Raw genomic sequence first — 17852 nt, 5'->3', positions numbered from 1 at the left:
AGACCCCAAAATCTAGATACCCTTAGTTAAATTCCAAGGGGAAGAGTTCATTATGTGAAATTTAAGTATCAATTTCTACTAGATTAATCATCACTTGAAAGAAGCATGATTGATTGAAGCCATAATTTCCTGAAGACATCAATCTTGTTTGTGATTTTCTAGATTAGATCATGATTGAATTAAGTATTGGAATATATATAAATTGAGGAGCCCTATACCTCCCCCAAGGATAGGTGTTAAATCCCCATACCAAGAGGGGATGCTTTTATTGCGGTGGAAGCATGGACCGACTTCGATGGTGAGAGGTCTCCCAGCAGGGATCGCATTAAGTAGGAGGTGGTTAGGGTGCAAGGGGGGCTTTGGCTAGTAAATCCTTTACACACCTAGAAACTACTTGGTCCCTTGTATGGCCCAAGTTCTACTTGGGACACCTAAAAACACTAGCTATAGGTGGATTTGATCTTGGTGACGTGAAGATGCACCGAATGAGATAGCACATGAAATTGTAATTTTTCTCATGTATTAGCGAGTGAACACACATTATGGAACATAATCAATGAATTATTATTATTATGATTCTATGTCTGTGAGTAAATTACGCAAACAAACAAGTGTGCATAAAAGGATTCTTTTTAATTAATGAAGATGTTTTAATATGTTTCACGTAATGTGGTGGATAATTAGATAACTAAGAACTTCCATAGAGGGAAGCGGGTGTATGGATTCCCGACGAATCCAATCCTATGGAAGGGTGGTCTTAGTTAGTTGAGAGGTTTTCCCAAAAAAAAAATATAGGAAGAAACTCTAGGAAGGACCGATTCACTGACTTACCAAGGGTTTGGTCTCAAAACCCGAATTGTAAATTATCTTAGGGGAAAGGTATAGCAGTTGTGCTAGCTTACATCCTTAGTCTGCTATCTACTGGAAAAAAGCATTGTACTCCATGAACCAAGGGTAATGGCAGTCGCTCCTTCCGGACAAGAAGCCTCTCTAAGGACACCTCCGGATGTTAGCTAGTTATTGATAGGTGACCGTTAGGTCAATTAGAAATCTTCAAGTCGGTCCTCTGTGGGTAACGACAGGACACTTCCCCTACGGGGTAGACCTAGGGTTATAAAGCCAGACAAAATCCAATCAGTCTGGTTAGAGTATGGATAGTGACAACTGGAAGGTAAACTCTGGGCAACTACTAAAACATTACTCGTCAGCGGGTACATTACAACTGGTATCAAAGCCAAAAGAAATCCCAAACTTGGTAATTGTAGCCTGAGATATGAGTTGTTTTTCCCTTCCCTTGCTAATATGTGTTTTTATCCTACGCAAAGAGATGACGATTGGGAGCAGTTGCTAGTCTTCCGAGCAATGTTTACATCGGCAATGCATTTTTTACGGATTATGGATGGAGAATGCAAGTAATGCGGATTCTGGATCCCATCTATGATCCTTCTCCACTATACTAGGAAAGATGTAGGATGATAAGCGGTGGATATTGTTATATCGATGCTAGCCATCTTTCCTTCCTTCAAACCAATTTGAAGAGGATAAGATGGAAGGAAAACCTTAAAGTTGTGAAGGTTTATTTATTCCATGAAGCTAGAGTGAATTCAACTTTATTCACTAGAGGCCAGGAGGTTAAACTAAATTGATATACTTACGAGGAAGCAACAAAGGTCATCCCAGCGGACCGAATTATAGTTGTTGATTGCTCTAAACGTTGCAACTACATCAAAGATGGACTTCTTGATCTTCCTTTAAAGTACCGATTTTTAGATATCCATTCTTCAAAGCCTGATATTACCCAATGGATGTATCCAAATGCCACGCTTAGATTGTATTAGAGAAATATTCTCTCCCAAATAACCAGCCATCCCAAAATAAACCATGTATTTTTTTACTACACAAAAAAAAAGAAATTATTTTGTCTATCCATTGAATATGAAATTGGTCACCATTCTAGCAATTAAGAATTACGAGTTGGTAGATATATCTAAAATCCATGGTTAGATTCCTTAAGTTAATTCAAAAAACTCTATCATGATGTAACCTTCTTTGAAACTTAAATATAAAGTATTTCTATCCTTGTGAAATGATTTCTCTTTTTGAAAAGATACAAGCAAATTGTATGATAACATTCGTAGAGCTGACTAGAGAAAATCTTACGATACCACAGGAAGTTGTTTCTACCCTTAATACTACTGATATCCAAGAAAAGAAGTTCCTGCTTAAGAAAATCAAACCACATGAGTTTGATGGCCAATGAAAAAACGTCGAGGTTGAAGTAGAAATATGGGTTGAGTCCATGGAAGATTATTTTATTACTGCTGGAATTACCCCAACTAATCAATCAATGATCAACAAGTTAAAGCTAACAAGAGAAGGCCGAATTTGGTGGAAATAATGGTGTAAAGACCAAGGAATCTCCGAAGCGCTTGTTAGTTGGGACATATTAAAGAATGCAGTGCGAGGCCGGTATCTTCCGCTAGCATACTACACGCAGAAGATGAATGAATTCTTTGATCTAAAGCAACTGGGAATGACACTAGAAGCCTATTACTCAAAGTTTGTAACACTTCTCAAGTATGTACCATTTATGGATATTATGCAACAAGTATCCAAGTTTTGCCACAAATTGGATGATCCCCATCCGACTTCGAAGATACATTAATAAGACCACGACCTATTGTATAGGAACTCTAGTCCCAACCAAGAAATAATAAGCCTTGGAATAATAAGTTCCAAAGCAGAAATATAACTAGGGGCTATGCAAAAAGAGCCCAAGGTCAATTCTTGAAGAGCACCCTGCCACGGCACCAAGAGAACCACAAACCGGCCAAGAGAGGCTGCAAATACATTTGCTGGCCACAAAACCTGCAAGAAAACTCTCCTTCTTCTCACCAAGAACCATGCTCTCCAAACACACAAGAAATTGGACAATTCTTCCATCCTCACCCTCTTCCTCTTCCTCACTCTCCATGAGATCTTGCAATGAAAGCACAAGAGAGGGAAGCAAGAACAAGAAAGATGAGAGTTGTGCCAAAATGAGAGAGGGAGAAATGAACCGTGAGAGAAGAAGATAAAGGAAGAGAGAGGGTGTAACCACCTCAACCTCCCACCTCCTCAAATCCCATGACTGCAACCACCTCCTTTTCCTTTCTTGAATTATAAAATTCAAATTTGCATACATGGCTAAGGTCTAAGGACCTTTCAATTTTTGGAATGAGACAAAAGGGTTTGACCTTTCCTTTTCCTAGGAATATTTTTTTAGTGTGTCTCTTTTGGACTACACATTTTACATTGCTTCATATTTGATTTTTGACAAGGGGGTACAAAAGCAAAGTGTTATTTTGCAAAGGATGTTTCCATGTGAGCACATTTTTGTGCCTTTATTTGCACTGATTTGCCGGTCATCATTTCCTCCCATGCTTAAGTGTGAAGCGTCCCCGCGAACAAATTCGAAGAAGAACCACGATCAGCTCTTGGATAAATCTTCATCTTCATCTTCGGTCTTCATTTTCTTCTTGGATCTTTGAATTTCCATTGGATAAGAAGGGGAATAACACAAAAAATAGAAATACACAACTAGGACGTTGAGCCTAGGTTATAAGGCACACCAAATAAAGCCACATCATGACACACACAAAATAGGGCTTTTCAACAACTTGAACACAAAGACCTCACACTTAGCATGAACTTAAAGACAACCACTCATTAATCACAAAAAAGAGAACCCAGAAAAGATATCACAATAAAGGAACCGTCACTAAGGATATTGAATTAGAGCTCTCCACCCAATTTAAAAGGAAAAGAGAGGTAAGTTTTATTGAAAACCAAAACAAAACAAAGAGAACAAAACTAAAATCATTGGGTATTAAGGAGGATAGTGTTGGTGGGAAAAGGAGGGAATTAAGGATAAAAGAAGATATCCATATGAACAACCATCATAGTATTTGTTAAAATATTAACAATTAAGGTTCATTTTAATAATTCTAAAGCCTTTCTTGGATCTATATGTGCAACGTCCGATGGGGATAGGGAAAGAAGGGATGACGTTGCTCATCGCGTTGCCACTGGAATGAAAAGTGAGAAGATAATGTGCTGAAACTGCCGCCGTGTGAAAAATAAGGCCGTTGATCGTGTTGCGTGTAGGATAATGAGGAGCATCGTTGATGAATCAGCGTCGTCAAAAGAATTGGCTGCCAAGCTACATGCTACCACTTGGGCTGCAGGAAATTTCCGCGTGATGGTACTGCAATGTGAGATAGGGAAGTTGAAACGTGAAGATGTTAGGAGGTTAAGGGAGGAAGGAGGTAATCAAGAATGTGATAGCGTGGGAAGTAAACATGAGATATGGTAGGTTCTGCATGGACAGGGACGCTGTTTTGGAAGGAAGGGGCAGCATAGGAGGTAAGGCAAAGAAGGTGAGAGGACATGGATAGAAAGAGTGTCGGGTATGAGGATTAAAGTGGTAGAACATTTTCTTCTTTCAAGGCAGGTTGAATCCAAGGGCAAGCCAACAATCCACGAAGCCATGATTCATCATCTTCTTCATCATAGCATGAATTCACAACAGCACCAAATCTCTCTTTCTCATCTTCTTAGGCCTTGAAAGACTGAAATGATGGAAACCTTCTATAGCCAAAATGCAACTGCAAACCCTTTCTCTTGCAAACTCCATAGCCACCTCTTTTCCCGGCCAGTGCACCAAATGAAGAGCACCCTGCCACGGCACCAAGAGAACCACGAACCGGCCAAGAGAGGCTGCAAATACATTTGCTGGCCACAAAACCTGCAAGAAAACTCTCCTTCTTCTCACCAAGAACCATGCTCTCCAAACACACAAGAGGAAGACACACAAGAAATTGGACAATTCTTCCATCCTCACCCTCTTCCTCTTCCTCACTCTCCATGAGATCTTGCAATGAAAGCACAAGAGAGGGAAGCAAGAACAAGAAATATGAGAGTTGTGCCAAAATGAGAGAGGGAGAAATGAACCGTGAGAGAAGAAGATAAAGGAAGAGAGAGGGTGTAACCACCTCAACCTCCCACCTCCTCAAATCCCACGACTGCAACCACCTCCTTTTCCTTTCTTGAATTATAAAATTCAAATTTGCATACATGGCTAAGGTCTAAGGACCTTTCAATTTTTGGAATGAGACAAAAGGGTTTGACCTTTCCTTTTCCTAGGAATATTTTTTTAGTGTGTCTCTTTTGGACTACACATTTTACATTGCTTCATATTTGATTTTTGACAAGGGGGTACAAAAGCAAAGTGTTATTTTGCAAAGGATGTTTCCATGTGAGCACATTTTTGTGCCTTTATTTGCACTGATTTGCCGGTCATCATTTCCTCCCATGCTTAAGTGTGAAGCGTCCCCGCGAACAAATTCGAAGAAGAACCACGATCAGCTCTTGGATAAATCTTCATCTTCATCTTCGGTCTTCATTTTCTTCTTGGATCTTTGAATTTCCATTGGATAAGAAGGGGAATAACACAAAAAATAGAAATACACAACTAGGACGTTGAGCCTAGGTTATAAGGCACACCAAATAAAGCCACATCATGACACACACAAAATAGGGCTTTTCAACAACTTGAACACAAAGACCTCACACTTAGCATGAACTTAAAGACAACCACTCATTAATCACAAAAAAGAGAACCCAGAAAAGATATCACAATAAAGGAACCGTCACTAAGGATATTGAATTAGAGCTCTCCACCCAATTTAAAAGGAAAAGAGAGGTAAGTTTTATTGAAAACCAAAAAAAAACAAAGAGAACAAAACTAAAATCATTGGGTATTAAGGAGGATAGTGTTGGTGGGAAAAGGAGGGAATTAAGGATAAAAGAAGATATCCATATGAACAACCATCATAGTATTTGTTAAAATATTAACAATTAAGGTTCATTTTAATAATTCTAAAGCCTTTCTTGGATCTGTATGTGCAACGTCCGATGGGGATAGGGAAAGAAGGGATGACGTTGCTCATCGCGTTGCCACTGGAATGAAAAGTGAGAAGATAATGTGCTGAAACTGCCGCCGTGTGAAAAATAAGGCCGTTGATCGTGTTGCGTGTAGGATAATGAGGAGCATCGTTGATGAATCAGCGTCGTCAAAAGAATTGGCTGCCAAGCTACATGTTACCACTTGGGCTGCAGGAAATTTCCGCGTGATGGTACTGCAATGTGAGATAGGGAAGTCGAAACATGAAGATGTTAGGAGGTTAAGGGAGGAAGGAGGTAATCAAGAATGTGATAGCGTGGGAAGTAAACAGGAGATATGGTAGGTTCTGCATGGACAGGGACGTTGTTTTGGAAGGAAGGGGCAGCATAGGAGGTAAGGCAAAGAAGGTGAGAGGACATGGATAGAAAGAGTGTCGGGTATGAGGATTAAAGTGGTAGAACATTTTCTTCTTTCAAGGCAGGTTGAATCCAAGGGCAAGCCAACAATCCACGAAGCCATGATTCATCATCTTCTTCATCATAGCATGAATTCACAACAGCACCAAATCTCTCTTTCTCATCTTCTTAGGCCTTGAAAGACTGAAATGATGGAAACCTTCTATAGCCAAAATGCAACTGCAAACCCTTTCTCTTGCAAACTCCATAGCCACCTCTTTTCCCGGCCAGTGCACCAAATGAAGAGCACCCTGCCACGGCACCAAGAGAACCACGAACCGGCCAAGAGAGGCTGCAAATACATTTGCTGGCCACAAAACCTGCAAGAAAACTCTCCTTCTTCTCACCAAGAACCATGCTCTCCAAACACACAAGAGGAAGACACACAAGAAATTGGACAATTCTTCCATCCTCACCCTCTTCCTCTTCCTCACTCTCCATGAGATCTTGCAATGAAAGCACAAGAGAGGGAAGCAAGAACAAGAAAGATGAGAGTTGTGCCAAAATGAGAGAGGGAGAAATGAACCGTGAGAGAAGAAGATAAAGGAAGAGAGAGGGTGTAACCACCTCAACCTCCCACCTCCTCAAATCCCACGACTGCAACCACCTCCTTTTCCTTTCTTGAATTATAAAATTCAAATTTGCATACATGGCTAAGGTCTAAGGACCTTTCAATTTTTGGAATGAGACAAAAGGGTTTGACCTTTCCTTTTCCTAGGAATATTTTTTTAGTGTGTCTCTTTTGGACTACACATTTTACATTGCTTCATATTTGATTTTTGACAAGGGGGTACAAAAGCAAAGTGTTATTTTGCAAAGGATGTTTCCATGTGAGCACATTTTTGTGCCTTTATTTGCACTGATTTGCCGGTCATCATTTCCTCCCATGCTTAAGTGTGAAGCGTCCCCGCGAACAAATTCGAAGAAGAACCACGATCAGCTCTTGGATAAATCTTCATCTTCATCTTCGGTCTTCATTTTCTTCTTGGATCTTTGAATTTCCATTGGATAAGAAGGGGAATAACACAAAAAATAGAAATACACAACTAGGACGTTGAGCCTAGGTTATAAGGCACACCAAATAAAGCCACATCATGACACACACAAAATAGGGCTTTTCAACAACTTGAACACAAAGACCTCACACTTAGCATGAACTTAAAGAAAACCACTCATTAATCACAAAAAAGAGAACCCAGAAAAGATATCACAATAAAGGAACCGTCACTAAGGATATTGAATTAGAGCTCTCCACCCAATTTAAAAGGAAAAGAGAGGTAAGTTTTATTGAAAACCAAAAAAAAACAAAGAGAACAAAACTAAAATCATTGGGTATTAAGGAGGATAGTGTTGGTGGGAAAAGGAGGGAATTAAGGATAAAAGAAGATATCCATATGAACAACCATCATAGTATTTGTTAAAATATTAACAATTAAGGTTCATTTTAATAATTCTAAAGCCTTTCTTGGATCTGTATGTGCAACGTCCGATGGGGATAGGGAAAGAAGGGATGACGTTGCTCATCGCGTTGCCACTGGAATGAAAAGTGAGAAGATAATGTGCTGAAACTGCCGCCGTGTGAAAAATAAGGCCGTTGATCGTGTTGCGTGTAGGATAATGAGGAGCATCGTTGATGAATCAGCGTCGTCAAAAGACTTGGCTGCCAAGCTACATGCTACCACTTGGGCTGCAGGAAATTTCTGCGTGATGGTACTGCAATGTGAGATAGGGAAGTCGAAACGTGAAGATGTTAGGAGGTTAAGGGAGGAAGGAGGTAATCAAGAATGTGATAGCGTGGGAAGTAAACAGGAGATATGGTAGGTTCTGCATGGACAGGGACGCTGTTTTGGAAGGAAGGGGCAGCATAGGAGGTAAGGCAAAGAAGGTGAGAGGACATGGATAGAAAGAGTGTCGGGTATGAGGATTAAAGTGGTAGAACATTTTCTTCTTTCAAGGCAGGTTGAATCCATGGGCAAGCCAACAATCCACGAAGCCATGATTCATCATCTTCTTCATCATAGCATGAATTCACAACAGCACCAAATCTCTCTTTCTCATCTTCTTAGGCCTTGAAAGACTGAAATGATGGAAACCTTCTATAGCCAAAATGCAACTGCAAACCCTTTCTCTTGCAAACTCCATAGCCACCTCTTTTCCCGGCCAGTGCACCAAATGAAGAGCACCCTGCCACGGCACCAAGAGAACCACGAACCGGCCAAGAGAGGCTGCAAATACATTTGCTGGCCACAAAACCTGCAAGAAAACTCTCCTTCTTCTCACCAAGAACCATGCTCTCCAAACACACAAGAGGAAGACACACAAGAAATTGGACAATTCTTCCATCCTCACCCTCTTCCTCTTCCTCACTCTCCATGAGATCTTGCAATGAAAGCACAAGAGAGGGAAGCAAGAACAAGAAAGATGAGAGTTGTGCCAAAATGAGAGAGGGAGAAATGAACCGTGAGAGAAGAAGATAAAGGAAGAGAGAGGGTGTAACCACCTCACCCTCCCACCTCCTCAAATCCCACGACTGCAACCACCTCCTTTTCCTTTCTTGAATTATAAAATTCAAATTTGCATACATGGCTAAGGTCTAAGGACCTTTCAATTTTTGGAATGAGACAAAAGGGTTTGACCTTTCCTTTTCCTAGGAATATTTTTTTAGTGTGTCTCTTTTGGACTACACATTTTACATTGCTTCATATTTGATTTTTGACAAGGGGGTACAAAAGCAAAGTGTTATTTTGCAAAGGATGTTTCCATGTGAGCACATTTTTGTGCCTTTATTTGCACTGATTTGCCGGTCATCAATTCTAAGCTAGAAATGATCACCGATCTTTAGTTTGTTTCTTTTTGGTGTCATGCGCTAAAGAGATAGCCTCATCCAATATATTGGGTTTAAACATGTTGACTTCAACTTGGAAAAATGGAAGAAGACCGAACATATACTTTCTTTTAAAAGTAAATTTAGCTATAGGCTCGACGATTTGAAGTTGCAACAAAATATTCCAAAATCTTTCAGTGTACTAAGGAATGGTCTCTCGCTCTTGCTGCATAAAGATATTCCATTGTTGTTGCACGCAAAGTTCGAATTGGGTAGGAAGAAACTTGTAAGAACCTTCTTATGAAATGCTTCCCATGTAAGAGGATGATTAATGCCCTTGCATGTGATATCCCATTATAAAGAAGCTTTATCTATTAAATAAGATGAAATACACTTGATTTTATTATTTTCAACATAACTTTCATCATCAAAATATGAGTTGAATTAACTTACCCAAGAGAGAACCTTACGACTATCTTTAATACCATCGTAAGTCTCAAATTTAAATGTATGTTTACTTATCTTTGTCTCTTCATGGTTGGATTGTGCTTGAAGGATGGCATTGATGGTGTAGATCATAGCATCATTTATAGAGGAAATTTAAGAAGACGGACGGTTGAGAGATTGCAACTCTTGCTTTAGTTGGGCTCGATGTTAACACTCTTCTTCTAGTTACATAGCCAATAAATCCATGAATTTCTCCATGGTTGGTTCAAGAAATGGCAATGTTGAATAAAAACTGCTAGCATTGATGGTGCAGACCATAGTGTCATTGCAATAGAGGAAATTTTGGAGGATGGACGCTTGAGAGATCACAACTCTTGCTTCGACTCCACATTGATGCTCTCCTTTTAGTTGCATGGCCAATAAATCCATGCATTGCTCCATGCTTGGTTTAGGAAATAGCCACGCGGAATCAAAATTTGTAGTACTGGACAGTCCTTCACAAGACATTATGATTGCAGATGGCTTGATGAAGATATCTGAATAATAAAGGTGCCTTGAAGTTAACAGACACTTTGCTTATGATAATAACATTTTGGCATATAAGTACCAAAATAAAGAGCGACTTCTTGGCAAAATACAAGGCTAGAAGCCAATCATGATTTGGATTGATAGTTTGCGAGTGACTTGGAGTAGAATAAGATTAAATTGGTTAAGTAGGAAGATATTAATCAAGGCTCTAAGACTTAGTTTAAAAGAAACTTGGCTTTTTAGGACAAAAACATTCCATGACTAATCACCGTGGCCTAAAAAATTGACGTGTGTGCCGTGAATTGCAAAAATAATATTTAAGATTTTTAAAGCTTAAGCAATGATTAATAACAAAGCTCAATTAATCTCTTACTAATCTTTCTTTGGCTTGAAACACATAGAATGATGGCGCCATGGTAGGAGAGTTGAAATTTTCAATCTTTGATTGAGCTGCAAAATTTATGAGCAAAGATAGAGGGGTTTGGGATTTTGAGGCCCTTGGAACCTAGTTGCGTAGTGGACCATAGAACCAGATTGCTCCAAAGAGCTCGCCTTCGCACAAGATGATAGACTATTGGAAGGCTCAAATGTAAGCTGAGCTCTGATACCAACTATTGCGTAGACCGGATGCGAGTCTTACATGTAGCGAACAAAAGAAGCTCTCCCTTACTCTCTTTTCTTACTAAAATTGAAAGCACGACTCATAAAACTCAAAATAAACTTAAAGAAGAGTAAAGCAAAATTGAGCGACTCAATATTGGGTGCAATTTCCCCCCGAACACGGAGTGGGCATCTCCTGCATGTCGTATTTATAATATTAAAAGAAATCTTGTTTGCCCAAAGATGGGCTCTTTACAATCACCCTTTTTGCAAAAGAGTTTGAGTTAAGTGAAGAGATGGTTACAATCAGTTGCACAACTCACAATTGCTGAGAGCCATAAAATATTTCTAAAATATCTTCTAAAAATCTCAAGTATCAATGAATTTTTACAAAGAGGATATAGGCATGCCTTTGAATAAACAATGGTGTATCTATTTAAAATAATTTAATGAAGAAGTCTTCTTTAAAAATAGCCATAATAAATCAACTAATCATTGGAGTTTCATTAAATAATCAAATCACGTAAATGTTATCACTTGAGATATGAATATTGTGCCATCACCCACATACAACTTTACTCCCTCGTGTTCACACTTGCAAGTCTCACACCCAGAAAGGAAAGACGTTTCTAATCAACCTTCCATCCAAGATGGAAACTAATTCACTCTTAGGAACCTGCTGCGCACTAATGGAGAACCATTCAAGACACTCATTCCATCAATGGGCACACAAGGGAGAACCATTGAAGGCACTCATTCCCTTGTGTAGGTACTTCTTGGCAACACTTTTGATAGGTAGATATATCAAGACATCACATGTATGGGTAATACTTGGTGCTAGATATACTTATGCTTGAGGAGTACATCCATGGTCGAAGAGGATATTGATGATCATTTTCTATCGGTGAATGAGGACCTAGAACTAACATATTATTTATAATAGTGAAGGAACACATTAAGCGTGATGTGAATAAGGGAGGAGTGGCACTTAAGGCTTCCATTCACGAGCTAACACAATATTGGTGAGTTTGGAAATCTCCCAATTCCCATTTTTTGAATACTAAAAAGGTGGCACCCGGATAACATACCCATAAGTTTCTCAAAACCATATGATGTGACCTATCATTGGAAAGCGCTAAAAAAATAGAATCTATCGAGCTATAGAGCGCTCAGTTTGGAGTTATAGTGTTCAAGTTATAACAAATCCAAAGATTTGACCACGTGACCCAAACTTATGGGAAATTCCCATATTCCCCGATATGGTGTTAGCTGCTACTTGCAATGCTAAACGGATGGTTCAAGGAGATGATAAGGTTTGCCAATATGCAAATCATGTTAGAATCAGTTGAGTACCATTATAAAGGGATAGGATCTTTTGGAGCGTACTTGTAGCTAATGAAAGTAAGGTGTGTCTAGCTCGCACATGAGTGTTTTGCCATAAAGATGTTAGTAATATGCTAGCTCAAGCAGGTGCATCAGAGCAACTTGTGTGATATATACATTTAATTGAACCTTACAAGAATCATTCTCGTCCTATGTAAGGGGGTTTCTCACCGGTTGAACTAGTTTTGTTTTGGTGCTCTTGCAAAATTATTACCGTGTAGCTTTTAAAAAGGGCGTTTTGCTTCTCGCACCATTTTGAGAAGGTTTTTCTAAACATGAGCCAGCATGTGAGAGAGAGGGAGAGAGGGGACACATTTCTAAGAAATTTGAAATTAGAAAAGGGCCGACTGCATGTTTTCTTGGCTGACCGTTACATTCATAACAATATGGAGCGTGTGTGAAATGCGATCCTAGGGGTGGTGGTAGCGGCGATCATCGACGATTGCACACCTACCTACCTAGTCATTATTGTTGCGAGTACACTTGCAGCTCATTGTAGAGATTTTAAGCATGATTAGGTGATCACTCCATGTTGTTGTTGTTGTGCAGTTCTACAGGTATTAGTCCCCACCGCGATCGAAGAGATTGTCTTTTATGTAGACACCCATGTAACATGTTGTCGAGGGCCGATCCCGATCTACCAAAGATGCTGATGATGAATTCATTCGGCTTAGTAGTACCGGATGTAAACGAGATGCCATCTTGGTCTCCGAAGGGACCATAAGTGCCTTGCTTGGTCACGAACTTTATGGAGGTGAGGGCGTTGTAATGGCCTGGCTTTCCGTAGAATCCTCTCACTTGGTTGATGAGCTCTTTTGGATATTGCAAGGTGATCTTGTTGGTGTAAATACACCTGAAAGCCTCGAGAACTGAAAAGGCATGACATCCTTTCATATCATGCAAAGCAGTTTCTATTTATGTATGCAATACTTTGACAATTTGATCATCTACCTCGACTAATTCTGTGTGCCTATTCTCTCTTCCAAGTTCAGCACCCTGTCTCTGATATACCTCTCGATCATGCTTTCTCTGCTTGTTTCTGATAGTGGGAGGCCTCCTGGCTTCCCACATGGTATCAGAGGCCTCAGTACGGCCTGGGGCCTGTTTCCCAACATCCACAATGAGGAAGATGAAGTATTCAAGCCTGCAGAGGAATATGCAATTCCTGCAGCAAGTCATGGCGCCCTCATACCCCTTGATCATACAGATGATGAGGAGATTATCAACACATTTCTTGGTGCATTAAAGCATGGTTTTCATGATGACACTCTAGCCAGAGAGGCCGCGACTCTCATGCCCAACCCTACTCTCATGCCCCTTCCTATTCTGTTGAGAGAGGTCATTCCTCTCAATCCCACCCACAGCAAGGGTGATGCCAACTATGATGCACATGATCTAGCATCTCCTGCAAGTGAAGGGGGAGAAGTGAATGGAACCCACAACACAAATTTTGTGCGCCCTGACAAAGGCACAGCACGCACACTAGCAGATGATGAGGCCTTGGCAAGTTTTTCGGCAGATGATACTATTCCTGCCCCGGAATTCTTTACTGCAGGAACTTATTTCTCTGAGTGGTTAAAAAATGAAGGAAGAGAAGGAGAAGATGAAGCTTTGGCTATCCTGCCTCTCAAATTAATCATTATGCTACTTGATCAGGAGGTCGCCACTCTCGTAGCTTGCAGATGTGATAAAGCCACATCCATAGATGTTTTGCCTCCGCTACCCACCACATGTCTGGTGGATGCCGACCCTAAGCATATGGTCGAAGTCAAAGAAGCCAAAGCAGCGCCATCAGCAATCTTTGCTGCAATACATTCATTTTCTGTCAGTGTAGACCAAGCAATCAATGGAGAACTAAATCAAGAACAACAACATTCTTTCTCTCCAATATCTGATGTTGATCGTGATTACAGTGTCTTTGTTCCTGCTGATGTGGCTACCCTCATCAATCTCACCTTTCATGTAGCAGTGGCTGTTCGTTGTGCTACTCCACTTGTGGAATTGGCATACATCTTCTCCCTGATGGTGATCACTTTTGACAACCCTTCCCAAGTGAATTCTTCTACATGCAGCCATTCATTCTTCTCATGTCAAGGTCGAAAGGGGGGAAGATTTGCTGATGTTGCTAATGCAAAAGTTCGACCTCGACATTCGACAATGATCATCAAGTCATGCGCATACGACATGAAGCCACACTTCAAAATGAAGAGCTTACAACAACTCACAACATTCCATCATTTTCTTATCGATCCCGGCTAATCGATGTAAAGTCATAGCTATCTCGTATAAAGCTATCGACTATAATCGTTTTCTTTTCGCACCTTTGCTATTTAGCAGAAAAAAAAAGAGAGCACATTTCAATACCATATAGGCACAACCATGCACTTGTACTAGGCTCAAAGTAATGAAATAAAATCCTCTCTCGGCATTCAGCTGAGGGGGGGTGTTGGTGTAAATACACCTGAAAGCCTCGAGAACTGAAAAGGCATGACATCCTTTCATATCATGCAAAGCAGTTTCTATTTATGTATGCAATACTTTGACAAATTGATCATCTACCTCAACTAATTCTGTGTGCCTATTCTCTCTTCCAAGTTCAGCACCCTGTCTCTGATATACCTCTCGATCATGCTTTCTTTGCTTGTTTCTGATAGTGGGAGGCCTCCTGGCTTCCCACATGGTATCAGAGGCCTCAGTACGGCCTGGGGCCTGTTTCCCAACATCCACAATGAGGAAGATGAAGTATTCAAGCCTGCAGAGGAATATGCAATTCCTGCAGCAAGTCATGGCGCCCTCATACCCCTTGATCATACAGATGATGAGGAGATTATCAACACATTTCTTGGTGCATTAAAGCATGGTTTTCATGATGACACTCTAGCCAGAGAGGCCGCGACTCTCATGCCCAACCCTACTCTCATGCCCCTTCCTATTCTGTTGAGAGAGGTCATTCCTCTCAATCCCACCCACAGCAAGGGTGATGCCAACTATGATGCACATGATCTAGCATCTCCTGCAAGTGAAGGGGGAGAACTGAATGGAACCCACAACACAAATTTTGTGCGCCCTGACAAAGGCACACCACGCACACTAGCAGATGATGAGGCCTTGGCAAGTTTTTCGGCAGATGATACTATTCCTGCCCCGGAATTCTTTACTGCAGGAACTTATTTCTCTGAGTGGTTAAAAAACGAAGGAAGAGAAGGAGAAGATGAAGCTTTGGCTATCCTGCCTCTCAAATTAATAATTATGCTACTTGATCAGGAGGTCGCCACTCTTGTAGCTTGCAGATGTGATAAAGCCACATCCATAGATGTTTTGCCTCCGCTACCCACCACATGTCTGGTGGATGCCGACCCTAAGCATATGGTCGAAGTCAAAGAAGCCAAAGCAGCGCCATCAGCAATCTTTGCTGCAATACATTCATTTTCTGTCAGTGTAGACCAAGCAATCAATGGAGAACTAAATCAAGAACAACAACATTCTTTCTCTCCAATATCTGATGTTGATCGTGATTACAGTGTCTTTGTTCCTGCTGATGTGGCTACCCTCATCAATCTCACCTTTCATGTAGCAGTGGCTGTTCGTTGTGCTACTCCACTTGTGGAATTGGCATACATCTTCTCCCTGATGGTGATCACTTTTGACAACCCTTCCCAAGTGAATTCTTCTACATGCAGCCATTCATTCTTCTCATGCCAAGGTCGAAAGGGGGGAAGATTTGCTGATGTTGCTAATGCAAAAGTTCGACCTTGACATTCGACAATGATCATCAAGTCATGCGCATACGACATGAAGCCACACTTCAAAATGAAGAGCTTACAACAACTCACAACATTCCATCATTTTCTTATCGATCGCGGCTAATCGATGTAAAGTCATAGCTATCTCGTATAAAGCTATCGACTATAATCCTTTTCTTTTCGCACCTTTGCTATTTAGCAGAAAAAAAAAGAGAGCACATTTCAATACCATATAGGCACAACCATGCACTTGTACTAGGTTCAAAGTAATGAAATAAAATCCTCTCTCGGCATTCAGCTGAGGGGGGGTGTTGGTGTAAATACACCTGAAAGCCTCGAGAACTGAAAAGGCATGACATCCTTTCATATCATGCAAAGCAGTTTCTATTTATGTATGCAATACTTTGATAAATTGATCATCTACCTCGACTAATTCTGTGTGCCTATTCTCTCTTCCAAGTTCAGCACCCTGTCTCTGATATACCTCTCGATCATGCTTTCTCTGCTTGTTTCTGATAGTGGGAGCCCACAGATCTGGTTGCAAAACACCGAATTGAAGGTACAAGCAATTATAGCTAAACGTAAAACATATAATGTATCTTTAGACCGACGATCAATATTATATGTATTCACACAATAAGGCATTGAAATAAGCGACTCCTATGTGCTTAATACGAAGACGTATAAGTAATACGCACCTCTACGTGCTTGTTGTCGTCGGACTGCTGGCCGTGAAGTTGTGCCCAGTACGGGTAGACTCGGAAACCATCCGTGACCTGATACTGCACTTGGATGCCACGGATGTACTTCTCCCCGTGCCATAGCTTAATCGTCTGTATCCCCAGCACGTGGATTGCGCTTGATGGTATGGATCTTAAGTCGTCGAACTCAGAGCCTCCGTCTCCGTCCCATGGGCCCCTGCGCTAAATCGGCCAAGGAACCGTACTTGTCTGGGCCTGCACAAATTAGATCAAACCATTAATGAAAAAGGAAGTTAATCAGAAACAAAAAACAGCAAGAGTTCTGATGACGATGATCTGATCACTGCAATAATAAGCAGGTAAATAACCTTTTTGCCACTCCACCTCATGAATTCTGAATCCTGATCATAGTATCGCAACAAGGGGTTGATTAATCCAGTACGTGTGTACGTGACGACGACGTACGCTTGTCATACCTGATTAGTCTGATGACTCTCCGCGACGTCCGCCGACCTAGTGGCTACCGTTGCATGCACAAGTACATGATTAATCACCAGTAGTAGCTGTAAGAGCGTTACTATCTTCATTGAGAAGGACGTCGTCGATGATCTTAATATCTCCCCCATGATTACCAAGACTGCTGCTCGCCAGCTGCTTCGTGATGTTATTCGGCGTACTGAATATACCGTTGTGTGGGTCGGCTCTTATATAGCCGTCGTGTGTGTGCCACGCAGGCGTGCTGTAGTCTGCTGTCACGTCTTGGCCAAGTCAGTGGAAGTAGTGCCCACTAGCTCTATGAAAGCCATATGTTGATGTGTTTTCTAATTTGTGCGCATAATTTACTAACCCCACATGTTTATGCGCATAATTGCCGCGTTTTAAAAGCTTGGTCCCTCTCGATAATTCTCTGGTGCGTTTTACTTATTGATTACCAACCCTAAAGTAATTCGACATGGCTAGTCCGCTACTGTGCGCACTACCTTCACCAAAATGGATACTTGTCGATTCACATCATGCACAGGCTTCAGCATGTGTGGAATGAACCAGATTTCTTCTTTGTATATTCTACCCATGCCATCAATTATTATTCGCATGTGGCCCCTGTGTGCACGCCATGTTTTCCCAATCCCTCGGTGAGCACATCTATTCTCGAGAAATTGGCATACAACCTACATGTAACATGGATCCGGTAGTAAGACATTTGTTGGCTATGACCACACACCAAGC

General features: G+C 41.0%; 1 protein-coding gene across 1 annotated transcript in view; it reads right to left on the bottom strand.

Annotated features, from left to right (window-relative positions):
- The window catches only part of LOC148027305 (agglutinin alpha chain-like), a 93729-nt gene extending 76416 nt beyond the window's left edge, over nucleotides 1–17313 (bottom strand). Inside the window, exon 1 of the mRNA XM_087691877.1 lies at nucleotides 17102–17313. Coding sequence (XP_087548003.1) covers nucleotides 17102–17251 — 150 coding nt within the window. The 5' untranslated portion in view covers nucleotides 17252–17313. The remainder of the gene's footprint in view (nucleotides 1–17101) is intronic.
- Nucleotides 17314–17852: the final 539 nt, after the last annotated feature.

The sequence above is a fragment of the Lygodium microphyllum genome, chromosome 13, assembly GCF_053477565.2.
Source record: "Lygodium microphyllum isolate KBCC chromosome 13, Lygodium_microphyllum_v1.1.10, whole genome shotgun sequence".
In the NCBI taxonomy this organism is placed as follows: domain Eukaryota; kingdom Viridiplantae; phylum Streptophyta; class Polypodiopsida; order Schizaeales; family Lygodiaceae; genus Lygodium; species Lygodium microphyllum.
The sequence above is the reverse complement of the archived record's forward strand: the minus strand, read 5'-3'. Positions and strand labels throughout refer to the sequence as shown.